The following is a 17,798-nucleotide window of genomic DNA, read 5'->3' on the forward strand; positions in this document are numbered from 1 at the left end:
TTAACTGAAAACGTTTATTCACAAAAGATGAAAAGATTTCAAATACATTTCACAAATATGTCATGATGATTGCAAAAGCTTTTTGTAAGAGAAAATTATTAACACGTCGTGGCAAATGACGGCTGAAAAAAAATCGTTTAGGCGTTAAATAAACTCGAAGAAATTACTATTTCTATATATAATTCAAGCACTACCTAATAATGGATTTGACCAGTATGGCCTAGTGGCTCTAACCAGGGTTATCTCTCATCCTGATATCGTACTTTCGATCCCGGCTATTCATCAATGGACTTTCTATGTGCGCATTAAACACTTGTATGGTAAAAGAAAACATTGTGAGGAAATCGGCTTGCGTTAGATCCAAAGAGTGGACGGCGTGTGTCTGGCACGGAAGGCTGATCACCTACTTGCTTTTTAGAAAAACCAAACGAGAGATAAATAGATTGTGGCGCCACTGGTATTGTTTCAATTATGGATTATCGGAGTACCTGAGCTCATGCGCTGTGTTAATGTGAATTATAATAATAATAATAATCTTTATTTTCTTCTCTCACATATACATACAAGGTTTTAGATTAGACTAAGATGATAACATTAGGAAGTGTATGTGAGAGACTGGTCTCTGTAACAGGAGACCTGACTGACAGATAGCCAGCCCCTCCACCACCGGACCGGAACACGTACAATCAGGTCATTGTCATGGTTTTGTCATTATAATGGTGGATGGTAACTTGTGGTGGTCGGACTTGAATTAGTGTATGCGGTGATGTTAGTTATTTCGACTATGTGTTTGCGTGTTGTTCCCACGAGAATTTAAGTGCGTGCTCCTATTTCACCATGCCTACTGCTGATAGAGTACAAATCTTTGGTTTTAATTTATTTTATTATTAATAATTAACTACTAATTACTTAAGATGTCATGTGGAACATGGTGTAATGGTTGCAGCTCCTTACAAACATTGTGTGACACAAAAAAATGGTGATCAAAAAGAGGGGCGGAGAGTGTATTGCCAGTTCTTCTCTTCCGTTCTACGCCCATGATTTGAGAACTGACAGTAAATGTAAAATTAGAAGCACTTAATATATATTTATTTTTTTGAAGTGTACAATGTGTTACCTATTTTTAAAATGATTTTCATTTGATTTATAATTAAGTCAAAAAAAACGACAGGATTATACAAAATTTAAACCATATAAAACGACGGATAGAAATATTAAAATTAATTCAGATCTATACGTCTTGACTTTATACTACATTATCTTTTAAAATAAGACATAGTGTAGGTTAATCCTCTCGATGTTTGCCTTTACCGCACTAGCGAGTGCGCACTTGAAAGACAAATTGATTGAATCTTAAACGCACCTCAAACCGACACGAATCAACATACTTAATTAATTGCCAGTACTATATATTTATTAAATACACCAATAAACACCACACGATATCGTTACGCTACGATTGGTTCAATAAAGCTCATAACGAACATTATGTGTGTATGAGAAAGAAGAAATGTGATTTCCGGTTATTAGCTAAGTATAGCCACATCTATTATGTTCCACAGCTTATCATAGTTTTGTCATGTGTAGGGATTGTTTGTAGTACTGTGTACCAATGGCGTGGCACAATACTAAATATGTATATAACTTAATAAAATGAGTTACTTACTACACAAAGATATAGCCAATAGTCCAAATATAACAGCGAGCATAAAGTGTGCAGTATAGTGACCAGTGCGTATAAAATAAATTCCCCCTGTAATGCCTAAAACCGTGTTGTAAGAGGCAAGGAGTAGACACAGCCATAAAGCTACTTCCAGCGCCCACGCTTTCTCCTGCAAAAGATAAAATGCAAAAAAAATATACACAACTAGCGGATCCGACAGACGTTGTCCTGTACACACGACTTACATACAAATGAAATATCTAATAATGTAAATCATTCTCGACTCCACGTGAACACAAAAATTTCATCAAAATCTGTCCAGCCGTTTAGGAGTTTAATTACGGACGCTTGCACAGAAGATTTATATATATACTAGATGTTTATTTGATGTTTAGATGAATAACCTAGATACCGACTGCAGCCATATGCCAGGCTGATTTGTGATTACCAATGTTCATTAAAATAAAAGATATATTTAATTATCAAACTTTTACTGTTCTGACTGTTTAAAAAATATATATTATTACTTATGGATGTCTTTCTTAGAATATATTGACACCCTTAGCTAATAATGTAATTTAAAAAATCTATGGCGTTACAACCTTTTTAGGTCTGGGCCTCAGATTTATGTATATGTTTCACGAGCATTGGGTAATCTAATAGGCAAGTAGGTGATCGGCCTTCTGTACCTGACACACGCCGGCGACTCTTTAGGTTTTAGGCAAGCCGGTTTCCTCACGATGATTTCCTTCTCGAGCAAATGTTAAATGTGCACGTAGACAGAAAGTCCATTGGTGCACAGCTGGGGATCTAACCTACGGCCTCAGGGATGGGAGTCGCACGCCAAAGCCACTGGCCAACGATCTCATCAGAGAGACGCGAATACGCAGGATGCGTTCTGTCCCTCTCTAACGCGTATTGGCCGCGCCTATATGACGTCATTGTGTGTTAGGTTTTTATTTTCGTTACGGAATTTCTTGATTCGGTCGGTCAAAGCCCGCGATAAAATCTATTTCATAGATTTTAATAATATAGCTTAATAATAATATAAAATAGAAATACTCACCTCCAACGCTCCTAGAAATAGCAAAACGCCATTTAATATCAGCGGTGGTATGATTGCCAGTATCATAATTTGTATTATCTCTGACATAGACCCCTTACTGTTCGCTGTCACCAGAAAATATAGAATTATGTAGCAAATTGTGGAAACCTGTGAAAAAATTTACCTTGACGTCATACCGGGCTACAAAAAAATAACATACATAAATTAAATTATGGTTAATAACCTCCGAGGTGTATAAGGTTTGATTTTTGTACTAATATTTCATTAATATTCCAGATATTAGCTAACAAAATATATAAAAAAATATGTAGCCAAATTGGATTTCGATTCTTCGACAGCGGTCATTCCAACACGCACACTGTGCACGCTAACAACTCTCACGCACACTCTTAAATACAAAGCTTATTTTGCGCACACACACCCATTCACATACCCATACATTCACTCATAAGATCTTATACGAATTTTGTTTGGTTAGATGTAACACTACAACTCATTAAAAAATGTTTTAATCATGCACCATATACTACGGAGTAATTGTAATCTAGTTAGCCAAACGACCGGCGCTCCCTAGTGTGGGTACTAGCGTTACATTAATTTTATCACAACCATAATATTTCTGTCATGGATAAAGTTTTATTATAATCATTAATATTATTACTAGTAACTGTTTACTTTAGCTCAGGATCGATTCATGATCCTCGTACACATATGAGCCCAAATGAACACAGTTTTTTATGGTTATGTTATCTTTAAGAAATTGTTATTAGTATTATTGTTTGATTGTACTTTGATGCGACTGATAGATAGGCAATAAAACATAATCAACAACTTTCCTTTTAAAGATTTAGTTCAAGAGTTTTTTTAATATCCACATGTATAAAATACATACAAGTACTTCAAGTCGACTATTATATTTAATATCGACTTTGACTTGCCAGAATGGTTTTTCTTTATTAAAATCATATTAAACATTACACTTATAACTTCTATATTTAATGTTATATCTTCTTAAAATGATAAGAGGTATTTTGCGTTTAAATTATATAAAGTTTAAAACGTTACGATAAATAATTACAAATATCCACGAACGTGTTTTTAGCTAACTTAATTTGGAAATACAAATTTAAATTATTTATAAAGCAATTTGGAATGATTTACGAAAATACACAGGTGTACTAGATAATCACATAATGGTTAATTACACGTTAATCTAACGACACGCGCGCTGAATTTAAATCGGTATACAATATAGCTAATTGAGAACTGGGAAAACAGAGATCATATGCTTGAATCCTGGGTATGACTTACTTGTTATGTCCACAAGCACTTGCACTTCACTGCTGTGTGTCAAAACAAAAGGCCTATTTGTCTTAAGAAGTTTTTTCAAATAGTGATGCAAAGATATTTAGCCAATTTGTTTTTCAAAGAAGTTTTTCTTAAATTTTTAAGGATGAAACGCAATAATAATAATATTAGCGTCACGAAGACGTGCAGCGGTTTTATCGAAGCAAAGGGAGAGAGCGATTTAGACCGATTGAGAGAGTGAGAAAGAGCGAACGTCGCATCACGCACAGTGCCATGGAGCGAGGGGTGGTAGAGAGATAAAGTGAGAAAGATTGAGAGAGGTAGAGAGAGTAAGGGAGATCGAGAAAAAATACACGACATTGGTTGATGTATTCGTTTAGTAGTCACATATTAGAACTTTAGATTGCAATTCTGTCACATAGCGTCTTGTGTAGTAAACGCAGATTTTTTTATTTATTTATATTATCATTAGCACGTATACAGTGTGTAAACAATGTGAACATAGATGTACAAATACATGGAGTGATTATATACTGGTACATGATCATCTATTGGGGCTTTTACCTTAGTAATAATTAATTTACAAAGAAGTTTCACTTCTGATATGTGTACTTTGTACGCACCGTTACTATAATAGTAATAGCTTATTAATTTCCTTACAAGTTTTATCCATCCTATACATATAACAGCATCCCGGAGCGCACGTCGTCTGAACGACAACTCGTCTAGATCTGCTGGCCTTAAATTGGCACAAACTATCATTTTTCATTTTACAATCCTTACTTGAAATTTATTTACGAAACTATTGACATTTCGTGTGACAATTTTGAAGGAATGTTTAATGACAGATGGTGACCGGTCAACGAATTTCTAAGATGTGTTCACCTATGTGTAACAAGATCTCCTTAGAAATGTTTACCTATTCATAAAATCTAACTCAATTCTAGACGGGGCATTCAAAAGCGTTATATAGTAAATGAAAGATTATATTAATTTTTTTATAAAATAATATAAAAATAATCATAATTTTCATACATGTCACAGATTAGCGGAACGATAATGATGTATATATAAAGTGACCATTTATTCTTTGACTCAAAACGGGACATTGGTTTATTTTAGGTCAAATAATAAGTAGTCAATGAAAAAAAAAACAATTTCTTAAGGTTATTAATTAGACAGAGTTAGTTGGCTTAAAAGTTACGAATTACAAAATATTGGTACCCAAAATGTTTAGTTATTATATTATATTTATAAGAAGAACAAATTTGTTTTAATATAGACGTGTGTGACGTGGTGACGATTTCAAAGAAGAATGAAACTCTCATGACATAAATGTCGGTGTTTAAAAGTGATATTCACGATAGAACTAGAATAAAACTATTGAAAATTTTACCCTATATTTTTGTGAATATAATTGACATTAGGCTTGTATAAGTCGTCATTAGTTTTTTGAGACAGATTTTATTATCTTCTTATTTTGGTCGAGTGAATAGATTTTTCGATAACTAATTGAATTGATCGAGTCCATTGACTGTTGATTTTTATCGTTGCTTTGATTAATCATTGAGATTTCTTCTATTACTTTTAAAAATCTGTTATTATTAAGAATTTGTTATTATTTTTATATAATGAGAGATATATATTTAAAAAAAAACCCATTTCCCATACGGTTCGTTTCTAGTGTGTGATGCGTTTGTGCTGTGGCTGTAATTGGCCCTGGCTCAGAATTATGCTGAGGAGAAGAATGTTCCACACCGCTGGTCATTCTGCCAGCGACCACATCAGCTAGTTTATTCTTCATATTAGTTGTTTCTTTAGTTTGAATAAAATAATAAAAGTACGATTATTGCTAAGACCAATAAGAGCAGAGCAAATGCCTGCTGCTTTGTGGGGTTAAATCGCCATCTTGACTTTCGACATGAAGAACACAGCGCAGCTCTGTTTGATTTTTCAGTGGTGATGATTGCATTGTAATGATGAGAGATTGGAGTATATTGTGATTTAATATGAGATCGGTGCCTTGAACCTTCTGCTCAAATATAATTTAGGCTAAATGGTTATTTTTAGTGTTAAAAGGAATCAATCTAAATTAAATATTCTACGGTAATTAATCGTGTCTTATGTGTTTACACACATGACGCCCACTAAACCCGCTATGTCAATGTTGTTGGAGTGATAATATTTGTCCGACATATATTTTTTTATATTTGTAAAATAAAGTTAATCGGTTAAGTGGAAGCGGTGAATTCCATTCAATATATACAAATTCAAGATAATACATGTACGATTTTGGTGATGTCAAGTATATGAATTTGAATCAAGATTTTTAATGACAATTAAAGGAACAATAATGACAATAATGATCTGGGAACGCTACTAGTATCTTCGCAACCTTGCCTAAAGGGACTCATTTTAATAATGTATTTTAAGGTTAGTAATGTATAATAAACTAGCAGACCGGCCCTGCGTTGCTGTGGCTTAGGTTTTTGTTATATTACATAGTAGTAAACTATTCAAGGGAAACGGTAGGAGAACTTATGTGAAAGGTAGATAGCTTATGTGAAACGATGTTACTTTTAACACAGCGCCATCTGTTAGAATTGTATCAAATAATAAATAAATAAATGCAATAAAATAATATTGCGGGTATAAATTGAGATGTAAGCTATCCTATATTTTAAGTTAGATCAAACTGCACACGGTGTGCAAATTTAATTGATATCGGTTCGGTAGTTTAGGAGTCCATAGCGGACAAACAACGTGACACGTAATTTATATATATTAAGATAATATAAATGTTTAATACAAAATTAAAGGATTATCATCATGTTAAGACGGCTAAAAATGATCTTAGTAACAGAAACAATAATATAAAATGTATATAACATAAGTGCTAAATTGTTTGATGTGTTTTAAGGCATATGTTAGTTGACGTAATGTTGCCATTGTCTTATTAAATTAAACTAGTTTGTTAGAAGCATAAATTTAGTGACAAGTTACAAGCAAAGTTTGCAAGTTAATCATATAAGTCTCGTCTCTTGAGGTTCTGGCCGAGTTGACGTAAGACATCGCGCTGTAATCAAAGTTGTGAGATAGACGCCTTATCACGCTTTCATAGTCATGATATATCCTATATTGTCTTGAAATATGTTCTCTATGAATCGATGACCGCAATCTGTTAGTCGTTTTATTGTTGTGTACCTGTTGGAATGTTACAGATAGGCAAGCACGGCAAAAAAGGGTCTGAACAGGTCTTTTTAAATGGTTTTATTTAGCTCACCCCGTTTGTTTTATTCTTGGGTCAAATTTAGTAATTCAAATTTCACCCTCTTCCTGTCAACCGATTAATCTGAAATTTTGTATACACTTTGGATTTTGGTGACAATACAATAAACTAAATAAATAAAATAAAAATAAAAAAATATATTATAATATAAATATATATATATATATAACATTATATTAAAAACTGTATCTATTTTATTAATTAAATATATATTATATTTATATTATAGAATTGATTTATTTATATAAACTAACGGGCAAGGAACCTTGCAATAATGAAGCACTAAATGAATTAAACAGAATGCGAAATAAAAACTAAAAACTAGAAAATAAAAATAGGTAAAAAAACTTTTTAAGTTAAACGGTTTTATGTTAAACATACATTGCAATGTTTAAGATAAATGTACTAAAAACCAAAAAATAATAAAATAGATACAGTCGTGGGAATTATAAACATATGCATAGACTAGACTAAAATAAAACCGTGGGGCATGTCAATTGTCTACAATCGTTGATTAAAATGTTTGTTTTGTAATGTTACACTATAATTAGGCAGTTGTTCAACGATGGACGTGTGATAAGTAGGGCTAGAATGTGGAAACAAGCTAGCAAGCTCGATTATAAGCGAGTTTTAGGGTTTCATAGTGGTGAGCGAGTAGTACTTTTATCATATGTTTTGTCGATTAAAGACAAACTACGAGCAGTGAAACGATTCCTCGCCAGCCAGCAGTGTGAATGTCCAACGATAAACTAGTTGAAACATATCTTTTATTTACATGGAGTGTATAACTATTGGAATTTCCATGAGCAAGAAAATAGTAAGTAATTTCCTGACCGTCTGCGGGCCAACTGCCTATTTTAACGACGAATTAAACGATTTTTCTATCGCACATTAAGTCGATAATTTGTAGACAATTGACGTGCCCCACGGTTTTATTTTAGTCTAGTCTATGCATATGTTTATAATTCCCACGACTGTATCTATTTTATTATTTTTTGGTTTTTAGTACATTTATCTTAAACATTGCAATGTATGTTTAACATAAAACCGTTTAACTTAAAAAGTTTTTTTACCTATTTTTATTTATTTACGTATTTTTATTTATTTATTAAAAAGAACATTAAATGAGTTTTCATAAGATAACAAAGTGTATCATTATCTCTGCTCGCTCGACTCCCAAGGGAGCTCGGAAAGTAATTTTTTCAGGTACACTTGTAATTTTCGGGTGTGCCACTAATATAATAATATCTTACGTTTCCGACCAAAGTTACCAATAATGTTATTAAAATATTCACTTGGCTCCTATTGCGGTTGTAGGACAACATTTACATATACTTTTAATTTATATTTAATTTAAGAAATGTTATTTGTCAATCAAAACAAATCAAAATACATTTATTCAATTTAGATGCGGCTTAGGGCATGCTTATGAATGTCAAAAACGTTTACAAAATTCGCGAAAGAGCAAGACTACGCCATCCGTTTGCAAAACTACCAGGAGGCCTTGTTATGAGAAGAACGAGCAAGAAACTCAGCAAGTTTTACCCTCCCTCTACATTACAATTATTCAAAGGATAATGTCATAAACCACAACGTCATTAAAGTTACATGAGTAAAAAAAATAAAAATCTGTTCTGTGATTTACCACATTCACCATTACACAATGGCTTAGTAATTAGTATACGAATTACAAACAAGCTTTGCAAGTAACACTGTATTTGTGTTTGAGTTTGATTGATTAATTGTAGTTAGGAAAAATTATTGACCTTTATGAAAACGTCAATTGTATATCACTAGAAGCCATAAATTTAGCCACACACATAATGGATGTCGATGGTCTTAACATAACTATAAGTACCGTATATCAAAAGTGTCACCTTTTTGTCAAACATTCCATATCTGGGTGTCTGACATTTCCATCTTAATGGTGCTAGATATATCTTAGATAAACAAAACAATTGAAGCTACTCCACAAAATATAGCCCATCGCCCATTAGAAAGCGTTATACAAACAGTAAGCATGTCATATATTTTTTTAATGACAATGTGCCTTAATTTCTGCACATAATAGCTTAAAGACACTATTGATGTTCTCAAATAAGGCAAGGCGGCAAATTTGGACACGGTCCAACGATGGTTGCCGTAATGGGTTAGCTGCAAATGTTTGGCAACGGAGTATAGTGTGCAAAACCATAACAATCTTCGGGTATACGATGTAGCTACATGATATGCTTGTGCGACATAAGGATCTTTTAAAGTCATTTCGGAATTAAGGATGAAATTTGTAGCCAGCGCTGTCAAATGCATTCGTTTGAGACCGGACCGGTAAATTTGTGCGAACTTGGTCATTATATTTGCGGAGTTAATATCTCCTTAAGGTCGATTTACATCAAACGAACATAGAGCTAGAACAAGAGCATTCTTTCGTAATCTTTTAGTGTAAACGAAAGCTAGAGGTATCGATTTACATCAAACGAACATAGAGCTAGAGCTAGAACAAGAGCATTCTTTCGTAATCTTTTAGTGTAAACAAAAGCTAGATCGAATATTCTTTGCTCATTCGTGTCAATTCTGTGGTTAGTATTGGTAGTGCTTCGTTATGTCTGACTCTGACAGCGATATCATTATTGCAAGTGCTGCATTTATTATTTTGTCGCGAAAACTCAAAAATAAAAGACGGAAGAGACGTTGGTGGGTTATAAATTTAATGCATCGAAGGACACTGGATAATGTAGGTGAAACAATGACGGATATGCGAAAACAAGAAGAAAGTGGACAATTCCAAAACTTTTGTAGAATGGCGCCGGAGGATATTGATCATTTACTATTTCTGACCATCGAAAAAATTCGAAAATCAAGTACGAATTTTAGATACTCGATTCCTGCATATGACAAACTAGCAGTGACTTTGCGATTTTTGGCAACTGGAGATTTTTCTTGAGACCAATCCATAATTTAATCGATAAGATACGTAAACAATCGCTAGAACACAAGAACGCTTTGAAAAGACCGCTCAGTGGCGCGAGCACGTCCGAACACGCTAGAACGCTCTAAGCAACTGTTCGCGCGCTCTTGCGCCGTTTACATCAAGCGAACGAGCATTCTTAGAATATTCTATAGAATCTTTGGGAACGCACTAAGAACAACGAAAGAATGCTCTACGCCTGTTTACACTAGAAGAATTTGATGTAGTGGGGATAGAATGAGCATTCGCTCGTTTGATGTAAATCGACCTTTAGATGTTGCAATGAAATTATGTCAAGGGAATTTTTTTTTTAAATGTTGATAAAAATCGTATTTATTTGGATTAAGATTTACTACACGACTAAGATACTACACTAGACTTAAGGAATAGTTAACATAGTAAAATATATGTTGTAGCGGAGTTTTGGACAAATCCAGCTTTTCGGAAATAGATAGCGTTAACATGTATTGATGGAAAGGTAAGCGTTCGCTATTTTCGATTTTCACTCGAAATGTTTTAAATAATATAATAAATTCATGTCTATATTCACTAAAAACTTTTGTTTAGGATTAAATGTCTGTTAACTACGCAGATGAAGTCGTTAAGTTATTTCATGTGTCTGTGTCCCAGAGTTTCTGAGAATCAGTTTTTTCTTACGGTGCGTGCAGACTATATAACATAACATGTTATACAACATTGCTATACAACATGTTTCAGATAATGTGGACACTGAATGTTATAAAACATGTTAACCCAGCATCTACGTTTTTTTGTTTTTCTTTTGTTATTTAAAATGGTTATATAACATTGTTATATTGCATTGTTATTCTAATGTGTACAGTATTGTTTTATGTTATAATGTTGAATAACAAGGTTACGTAATGTGGACGTGTTATAAAACACAAGTTATATAACATGTTACATAGTCTGTACGCACCCTTAGATTATTGTATTGGTCCACAAAAGTGACGTTTTACATTAAGACATTTACATTACGTCCTTGTGTTACTCGTACAATATCATAATATTTTGAGAGCTGAAGAGTTTGTTTGGTTGAATATCGACTTTTAAAGTGAAAACTTCTTTAGCGGCATTTTACACTTTTTTTTGGAATGGGTAAAAAATGTTAAACCCGCGTCAGGACACGTAACCTGATCGAAAATTCGTAAGACGGATGGAGAGTAGACAGACAGCTGGCGCGGCGTATTTAATGTAATATAAATTGTCATGTTTGTGTACGATAGCGCAATAAATAAATATTGTATTCTACCACATAAATGATAGTACTTTTATTCTGATAATTAAAGAAATTCGTGCAAAAATATTCCCTAACCATTCCAAAATATCAAAAATGCAGCACGTTAATATTCGAGTTTTAACTTCTGCCGGCACTCCCGGAGTGCAACCCGTCGTTTTTTTATCTTACCTAGTGTATAAATTTAATGAGCCATACTCATAATGTAATTGTAATGGCCGGATGGGATGTCGAGCTTTGATATGGGATGCTACTTGTGTCACGTTTACCCCGTCTCACCTTCTTCTCTTGTCTTATGTTGGCGCCTGGTAGATAGTACCGGTGACACAAGAGCTGGTGCTTTCCTTGCTCAACGAATAAGTAACCAAATACAACGAGGAACTACTGCCACTTTTAAAAGTACACTACACAGGGACCAAACTTTTTAAATCTGTTTTAACTTTCTTCTTATTATTTTTTATTCTTACTATATAGGTTAAGAAAATTGTAAATACTGTATTTTTGAATGTTATGTTTAGTTACATGAATAAATATATTTATTGTAATTTCCATTCTACCTTTTAAGACAAACCACGCCATTATGTGTGGCAGAATATGCGAACTTTAGATTGTACCACCATAACATTTTTGTACCATTTTCTTGGAATAAATTAATATTATTACTAGGTTTTCCGACGCAGGTGAAATTGCGGGAATTCTAGTAAATAATAACCATACATATGAAAGCGGTTTATCTGCTAACAAGTTCTGACAATTTAGCGGAATCGACTTCAATAAGTCTGCGGTATTGATTAATTTATACTACATGTTTGATACATAGTATTGCATGTTTGCTACGGTCTACAAATATTAGATGAAATATATTTACATACGACAAAACAGTGTTAGAGTTAGAACAGCTTACGATGTATGTTTAACATTTAAAAACATTTATTTTTATATGTTTTATGTAAATAATATGTTATGTTGTTGTTTGAGAGCAGTGCTGGCCTTCAGTGTGCGACTCTCATCCCTTAGGTCGTTGGTTCAATTACCGGCGGTGCCAATGGACTTTTTTTCTATGTGCGCATTTAACATTTGCTTAAAGAAACATCGTGAGGAAACCGGCTTGCCTTAGACCCAAAAAGTCGACGGCGTGTGTCAGGCACTGGAGGCTGATCACCTACTTGCCTATTAGATTGGTAAATGATCATGTAACAGATAAAGAAATATGAGGCTCAGACCTAAAAAAATTGCCACTGATTTATTTTTGTGTACTTAGTAGAATAATGTGTTTGATATACAAGGTAAAGTAGGTAGATATGTGTACAAGGTAAAGGATATGGTAGTAGATATGTTCTTTCATCAAATTAGCCATCTTCTTCTTTTGGTGCCGCTCCATTTCCAATTCGCAATACCCGTCCACTCCCCAACGATGCGAAGCCATGATTTTTTCCTTCTACCAACACGCCGTTTACCCTGGATTGACCTTTGGTGATTTGGTCTTAGACCCAAAAAGTCCGACGGCGTGTGTCAGGCTTAGGAGGCTTATCACTTGGCTATTAGGTTGACAAATGATCATGAAACAGATTTGAGGCACAGACCTAAAAAAAATGTTGTGGCGCCCCTGTTTTTTTTTATGTTGATGTTTAAGGATTTGTAATTTTTATTAATTCTGAGTAAATAAAAGAGTTTGGTAAAGTGGTATACTCCGTAAAAGGGTTACTCTATATCTTGCAGAAACTGTCCAAGGTACTTAGATGAGACAAAGGTAGGTAATCATTGGTGGCTGCCATCTGTCACCGAGTGTACATCGATTGATAAGATCTATTTATGATTTTAAAATGTTCTATACTATTATTAATGCTATACTTAATGACACTAATAATTTATTACCCTACACTACCCTGCTAAAAATATTTTTAGTAGTACTTATCGAATATAGATTCTACGTAACATAAAGTCATGGGCTCCTGGAAAACCAGATGTATGGCTGCTCCATTGTGCGTTAAGGGATCTCAGATTACACACGTCAATACGGATTTATCCTGTTCATTTCAGTTTACGTTTTCACTTGAACAAAGCTAATTTGACGCATATGTATTGTTACATTCAACACATCAACAGAATAGAAACGCTACTTGATTGATACGCGCTTGGCACGTATATACTTTGAGCTTTTAGAGGTAGTGTGCGGCCAAAATTCTTATAAAGCGCTCAAATGCGATTGATATTTAACACTCAAACCAAACATCAAATGTTAGATCACTTTATTAGTTTAGTCAAATAAGCTAAAGTATTTATAATATTCTTATCCTACACAGTAATATTATTAATTAAAAATGGATAAATAGTAAACTTAAAAGTTAGGTGTTTAATGCTGCTAGCTGTATACTTATTCGTTGAGCGAGGAAATCACCAGCTCTGGGGTCACATATCATACTAGCTACCAGGCGAGTACTTAAATATCTAATTAGCGCCTCTTCACTGGAACCCCACGGCCCAAGAGTAATAAAGTAAGCAGGAATACCACTCGTATCACCGCGGTTCCACAACTGAGCGTTTTTAAGGCAGTTTTTGCAGCGCACCACCACTATGTGGAACCAGATGCCCACTGAAGTATTTCCGAACCAATTCGACTTAGGGTTAAGCAAAGAGCTTACCAATTCTTACCTGCCGGCACTCCTACGAGCCTTCTGGCAATGCGTGTGTCCATGGGAAGCGGTATCACTTAATATCAGGTGAGCCTCCTGCCCGTTTTGCCTCTTATTATATAAAAAAAATCATCAGGGAAGTACATCAAACTAGTAGACTTATATCTCTGCCGTTTAAGAAAAGCATATAATATTTTTTATGAAGCACAGAGAAAACTTTGGGGCCTAATACAATTATCACTGCTTCGCATTTTATTGCCAAAAAGAGATTTGTGGTATGTGAAAACTTATAACAAATTTACGAAAACTTTCCTTGATCATTTGGGGACGTTTACAATTCTTAACTCTCTATAAACATAATATATAAAATTCTCGTTCCACAATGTTCGTTCCCATACTCCTACGAAACGGCTTGACCGATCTTATGAACTTTTCTATGCATATTCAGGAAGTCTGAAAACCGGCTACTATCATTCAACTCCCTAAGTGATAAAGGGGCATGACACCCTTTATCCCAAAAAAAATTTTTGCGCGGCAAATACTGCCTTGAAAAACGCTCAATAGTATAACGGCGGACGTCCAGGTGATACGGGTGGAATTTCGTATTCTGCCTCGACGTCCGATGATGATCTACCGAACAGACAAAGCGTTTATTCAAATGAATTTTAAAATGAAACTTTTTACGAGTGATAAATCTCATACAAGCACAACAATTCTACTTGAAATTGTTTTGTTATTTAGTTTTTTATAATATAAGACGTATTTAGATTACAAAATAAAAATCACTTGGAAACTGCTTTAAGATGACGTCCGATACTTAAGTGCTCCTTTGATTAATGAAGGCTCTATAACTTAACTTTGCTCTACTTTCAGGCGACGTTTTTCATCAAAAACTTGAGAAAAACTTTTTGTTGTAAAATTTTAATACTGGTTTCAATTTAACACAAGTGGCTTCTTTGATAGTCTTTTAATATTACTCATGTATTTTAGTACACATTGGTCTATTAGAACGTTGAAATTCAAAAGTTCTCACGTTCGACTTCAATATGGAGCCGATAAATATAAGCCCTTGCAATTTTTCTAGGAAATGGAAGCCCTATTATGAAGATGTCGATTTTCGTTCCGGAAAATGATTATAGTGTTTGGTAAAAAATTTTTCGTTTGAAAAATCTAATACATACAAGTAGATTAAGCTAAGCTCGAAGCAACATTAAGGTTTTAATCTAAATTCGTTAACGCCTATTAAAAATTGCATAGCAATCTAATTAAAATGCCTATTCGAAATCTTGCCCGCTGAAAAATGTAATACATTTTTATATTAAAAGCGCCGGCTACTAGATATTTTCGCTTCAATTTCACACTGATGGGCCAAGTATACAAAAATTTGTATAGCTATAATTTATATATACCACGACCAGACGGTGGCGCAATTATATACTATTAAAAATGAGTAAATGCTTTTAATCATTACACATCTTGTACTGTCTATTGAAGAACGCTATCATTTCAATATACTGTATGCTTTGGCTACCCTATGGCATCAAAGTCGTACGAAGAAAATTTCTCCATACTATCTAAATGTTACCTTCAAGGGTCCCTCAACATAAGAGCATCAACACACTTCACAGCCTCTGGCAATGTGAGTGTCTAAGGGCGACGGCATCACTTAACATCAGGTGCGCCTCCTTCCCGTTTGCATCCTATTACAAAAAAACAAAACTTCAAAAAATTTCAGAAATTCTTTTTGATTGGAACGCTAGATAATTTCTGCGTTCCATAATTGTTAAGTCATGTGAATCCAAGACAGGGTTTCTATGTCAGATTTACCATTCCTATATAAACATATAAATCTCATAGCACTGCTATCATATAATCAAAGCTGCGCTGAGCAATAACGATAATCCATATAACGTTGAGAAACGTACAGACGGTTGAAATTTTACGTCGGATCCCAACGACTCAACTTAAGCTACTATGTAGGTCAAAGTTGACCCTGGCTGCTTGCCAGGTGCTAACTCGAGACATAAAATTAGACCAGTAAGTGATTTACTCGCTTTATCACTGAACCTAATCCTAGTTTGTTCTGAACGACTGTCTCTAAATACTTTTCGCTTAAAGTGAACACATTGTATTGTGCTGTTTTCGTGCTTCTGGTAGCCTAGTACCGACGCGTGATACTCAATCCAGAGGTGAGGTGTTCTCTGAGGTGAGGTGTTCTCGGAGGTGAAGTGTTATCTGAGATTCCCTAACTAGTCATTGTAAGACGTGCGCTGTAAAATTTACTTCAACGTAAATGTGAGAGTAAAATATTGATAGTAACGACAAAATCTTTAAATATCTAATATATAAATGAAATTGACTTTAAACTTTGATGAAGTACATTTATGATATAAAAGTGATTACAATATTATAGAACCTTAGCTGCGAGACGAGGTCAAATGTAAATTATTATTGAAAATAGCCAGAATATTCATGACTATTAATTTAAGTTTGTTGGTAGTTCAGAGTTTCTTAGTATTAAATTTATTGCTAAGATATAGCAATTATAAAATCGACCTAAATATTAATATTTACTTTCATAACAGTAATTTATGAATTTTGTAATAAAATAAACGTACACGGTTAAAGCTTGGTTGCTAATTTACTATATTTTACATTAGTGTAAAATTTATATACTCTCGTGGTAATTGATAATAAATCTCTTAAATGAAAAATTATAATATACCTGTATCACTTTATTTTCAAAGGCGTTCTTAAATCATTTTTATAGAAACAGCTACATATCATAAATTACTTTTGAACAAATCATGTTATGTATAGAGAATAGTGAAAAAAGGTTTTCAATTTCGTATTAAATGTCCTAGAAATATTTTTTATTAATCGACGTTTGTAGTTACTAATAAAATTATAATCAAAACTGAACTTTAATTACCATTTTATTTCTATAGAATACGTATTCTATAAAATAACCGTTGCAACCAAGGCCTCAGGTTTATACATACATTTTCTAAGTACAAGTAGGTGATCATTGTGTGCCTGACACACGCCGTAGTTTTTGAATATTACTCGACGTTGTACGTACAAGTACTGATTCAAACGCCTAACCAATATTAAAAGCGATTTCATATGCTTCTTAAACGCTAGTTTGAATATTTTATGTAAATGAAAGAGAATTAAGTAATAAAAATTTAATACACTACGTAGATAACTATATACAAATGGCATATCATTTAGTGTATCGTTGCACGGTGCACGCGATGCTAATTCACTTTCATTAACTTGCTGGTCTAGCAGACACTGCATTCCATCGATTTCACTCTTAATCGTGGTTTGCAATGTATTAAAAGATGTTAATATATCACTTGCTTCGGGTAACAAAGTCGTAAACCACTACTGTATTAATGTTTTGTCATTTTTGGGTCTTGTAACTGTATTTTTTTTAGAATTTTCCATGACATTTAATTATTAGAAACACGAGGATTTCTTTAATAATAAATAAATAGTTAATGCTACAGTTTAAAAACAAATAAAGAGTGGTAATAAATTATTACGTTATAGATTCGTCAAGATTATCAAAAAAAGTAATACATATATTTCAATTAATGAAAGCTATATGAAC

At 33.6% G+C, this 17,798-nt stretch overlaps 1 protein-coding gene across 1 annotated transcript; it reads right to left on the minus strand.

The window, feature by feature from the left end:
* On the minus strand, positions 1-4,849 carry LOC125060431. The gene is made up of 4 exons (XM_047665338.1): positions 4,698-4,849; positions 2,730-2,876; positions 1,667-1,832; positions 1-122 (listed from the first exon to the last, which is right to left on the minus strand). Exons 1-4 carry the CDS (start codon positions 4,797-4,799, stop codon positions 61-63), a joined length of 477 nt encoding a protein of 158 aa, XP_047521294.1. The 5' UTR covers positions 4,800-4,849; the 3' UTR covers positions 1-60.
* Positions 4,850-17,798: the final 12,949 nt, after the last annotated feature.

Source organism: Pieris napi, chromosome 21, assembly GCF_905475465.1.
Source record: "Pieris napi chromosome 21, ilPieNapi1.2, whole genome shotgun sequence".
NCBI classification, from domain to species: domain Eukaryota; kingdom Metazoa; phylum Arthropoda; class Insecta; order Lepidoptera; family Pieridae; genus Pieris; species Pieris napi.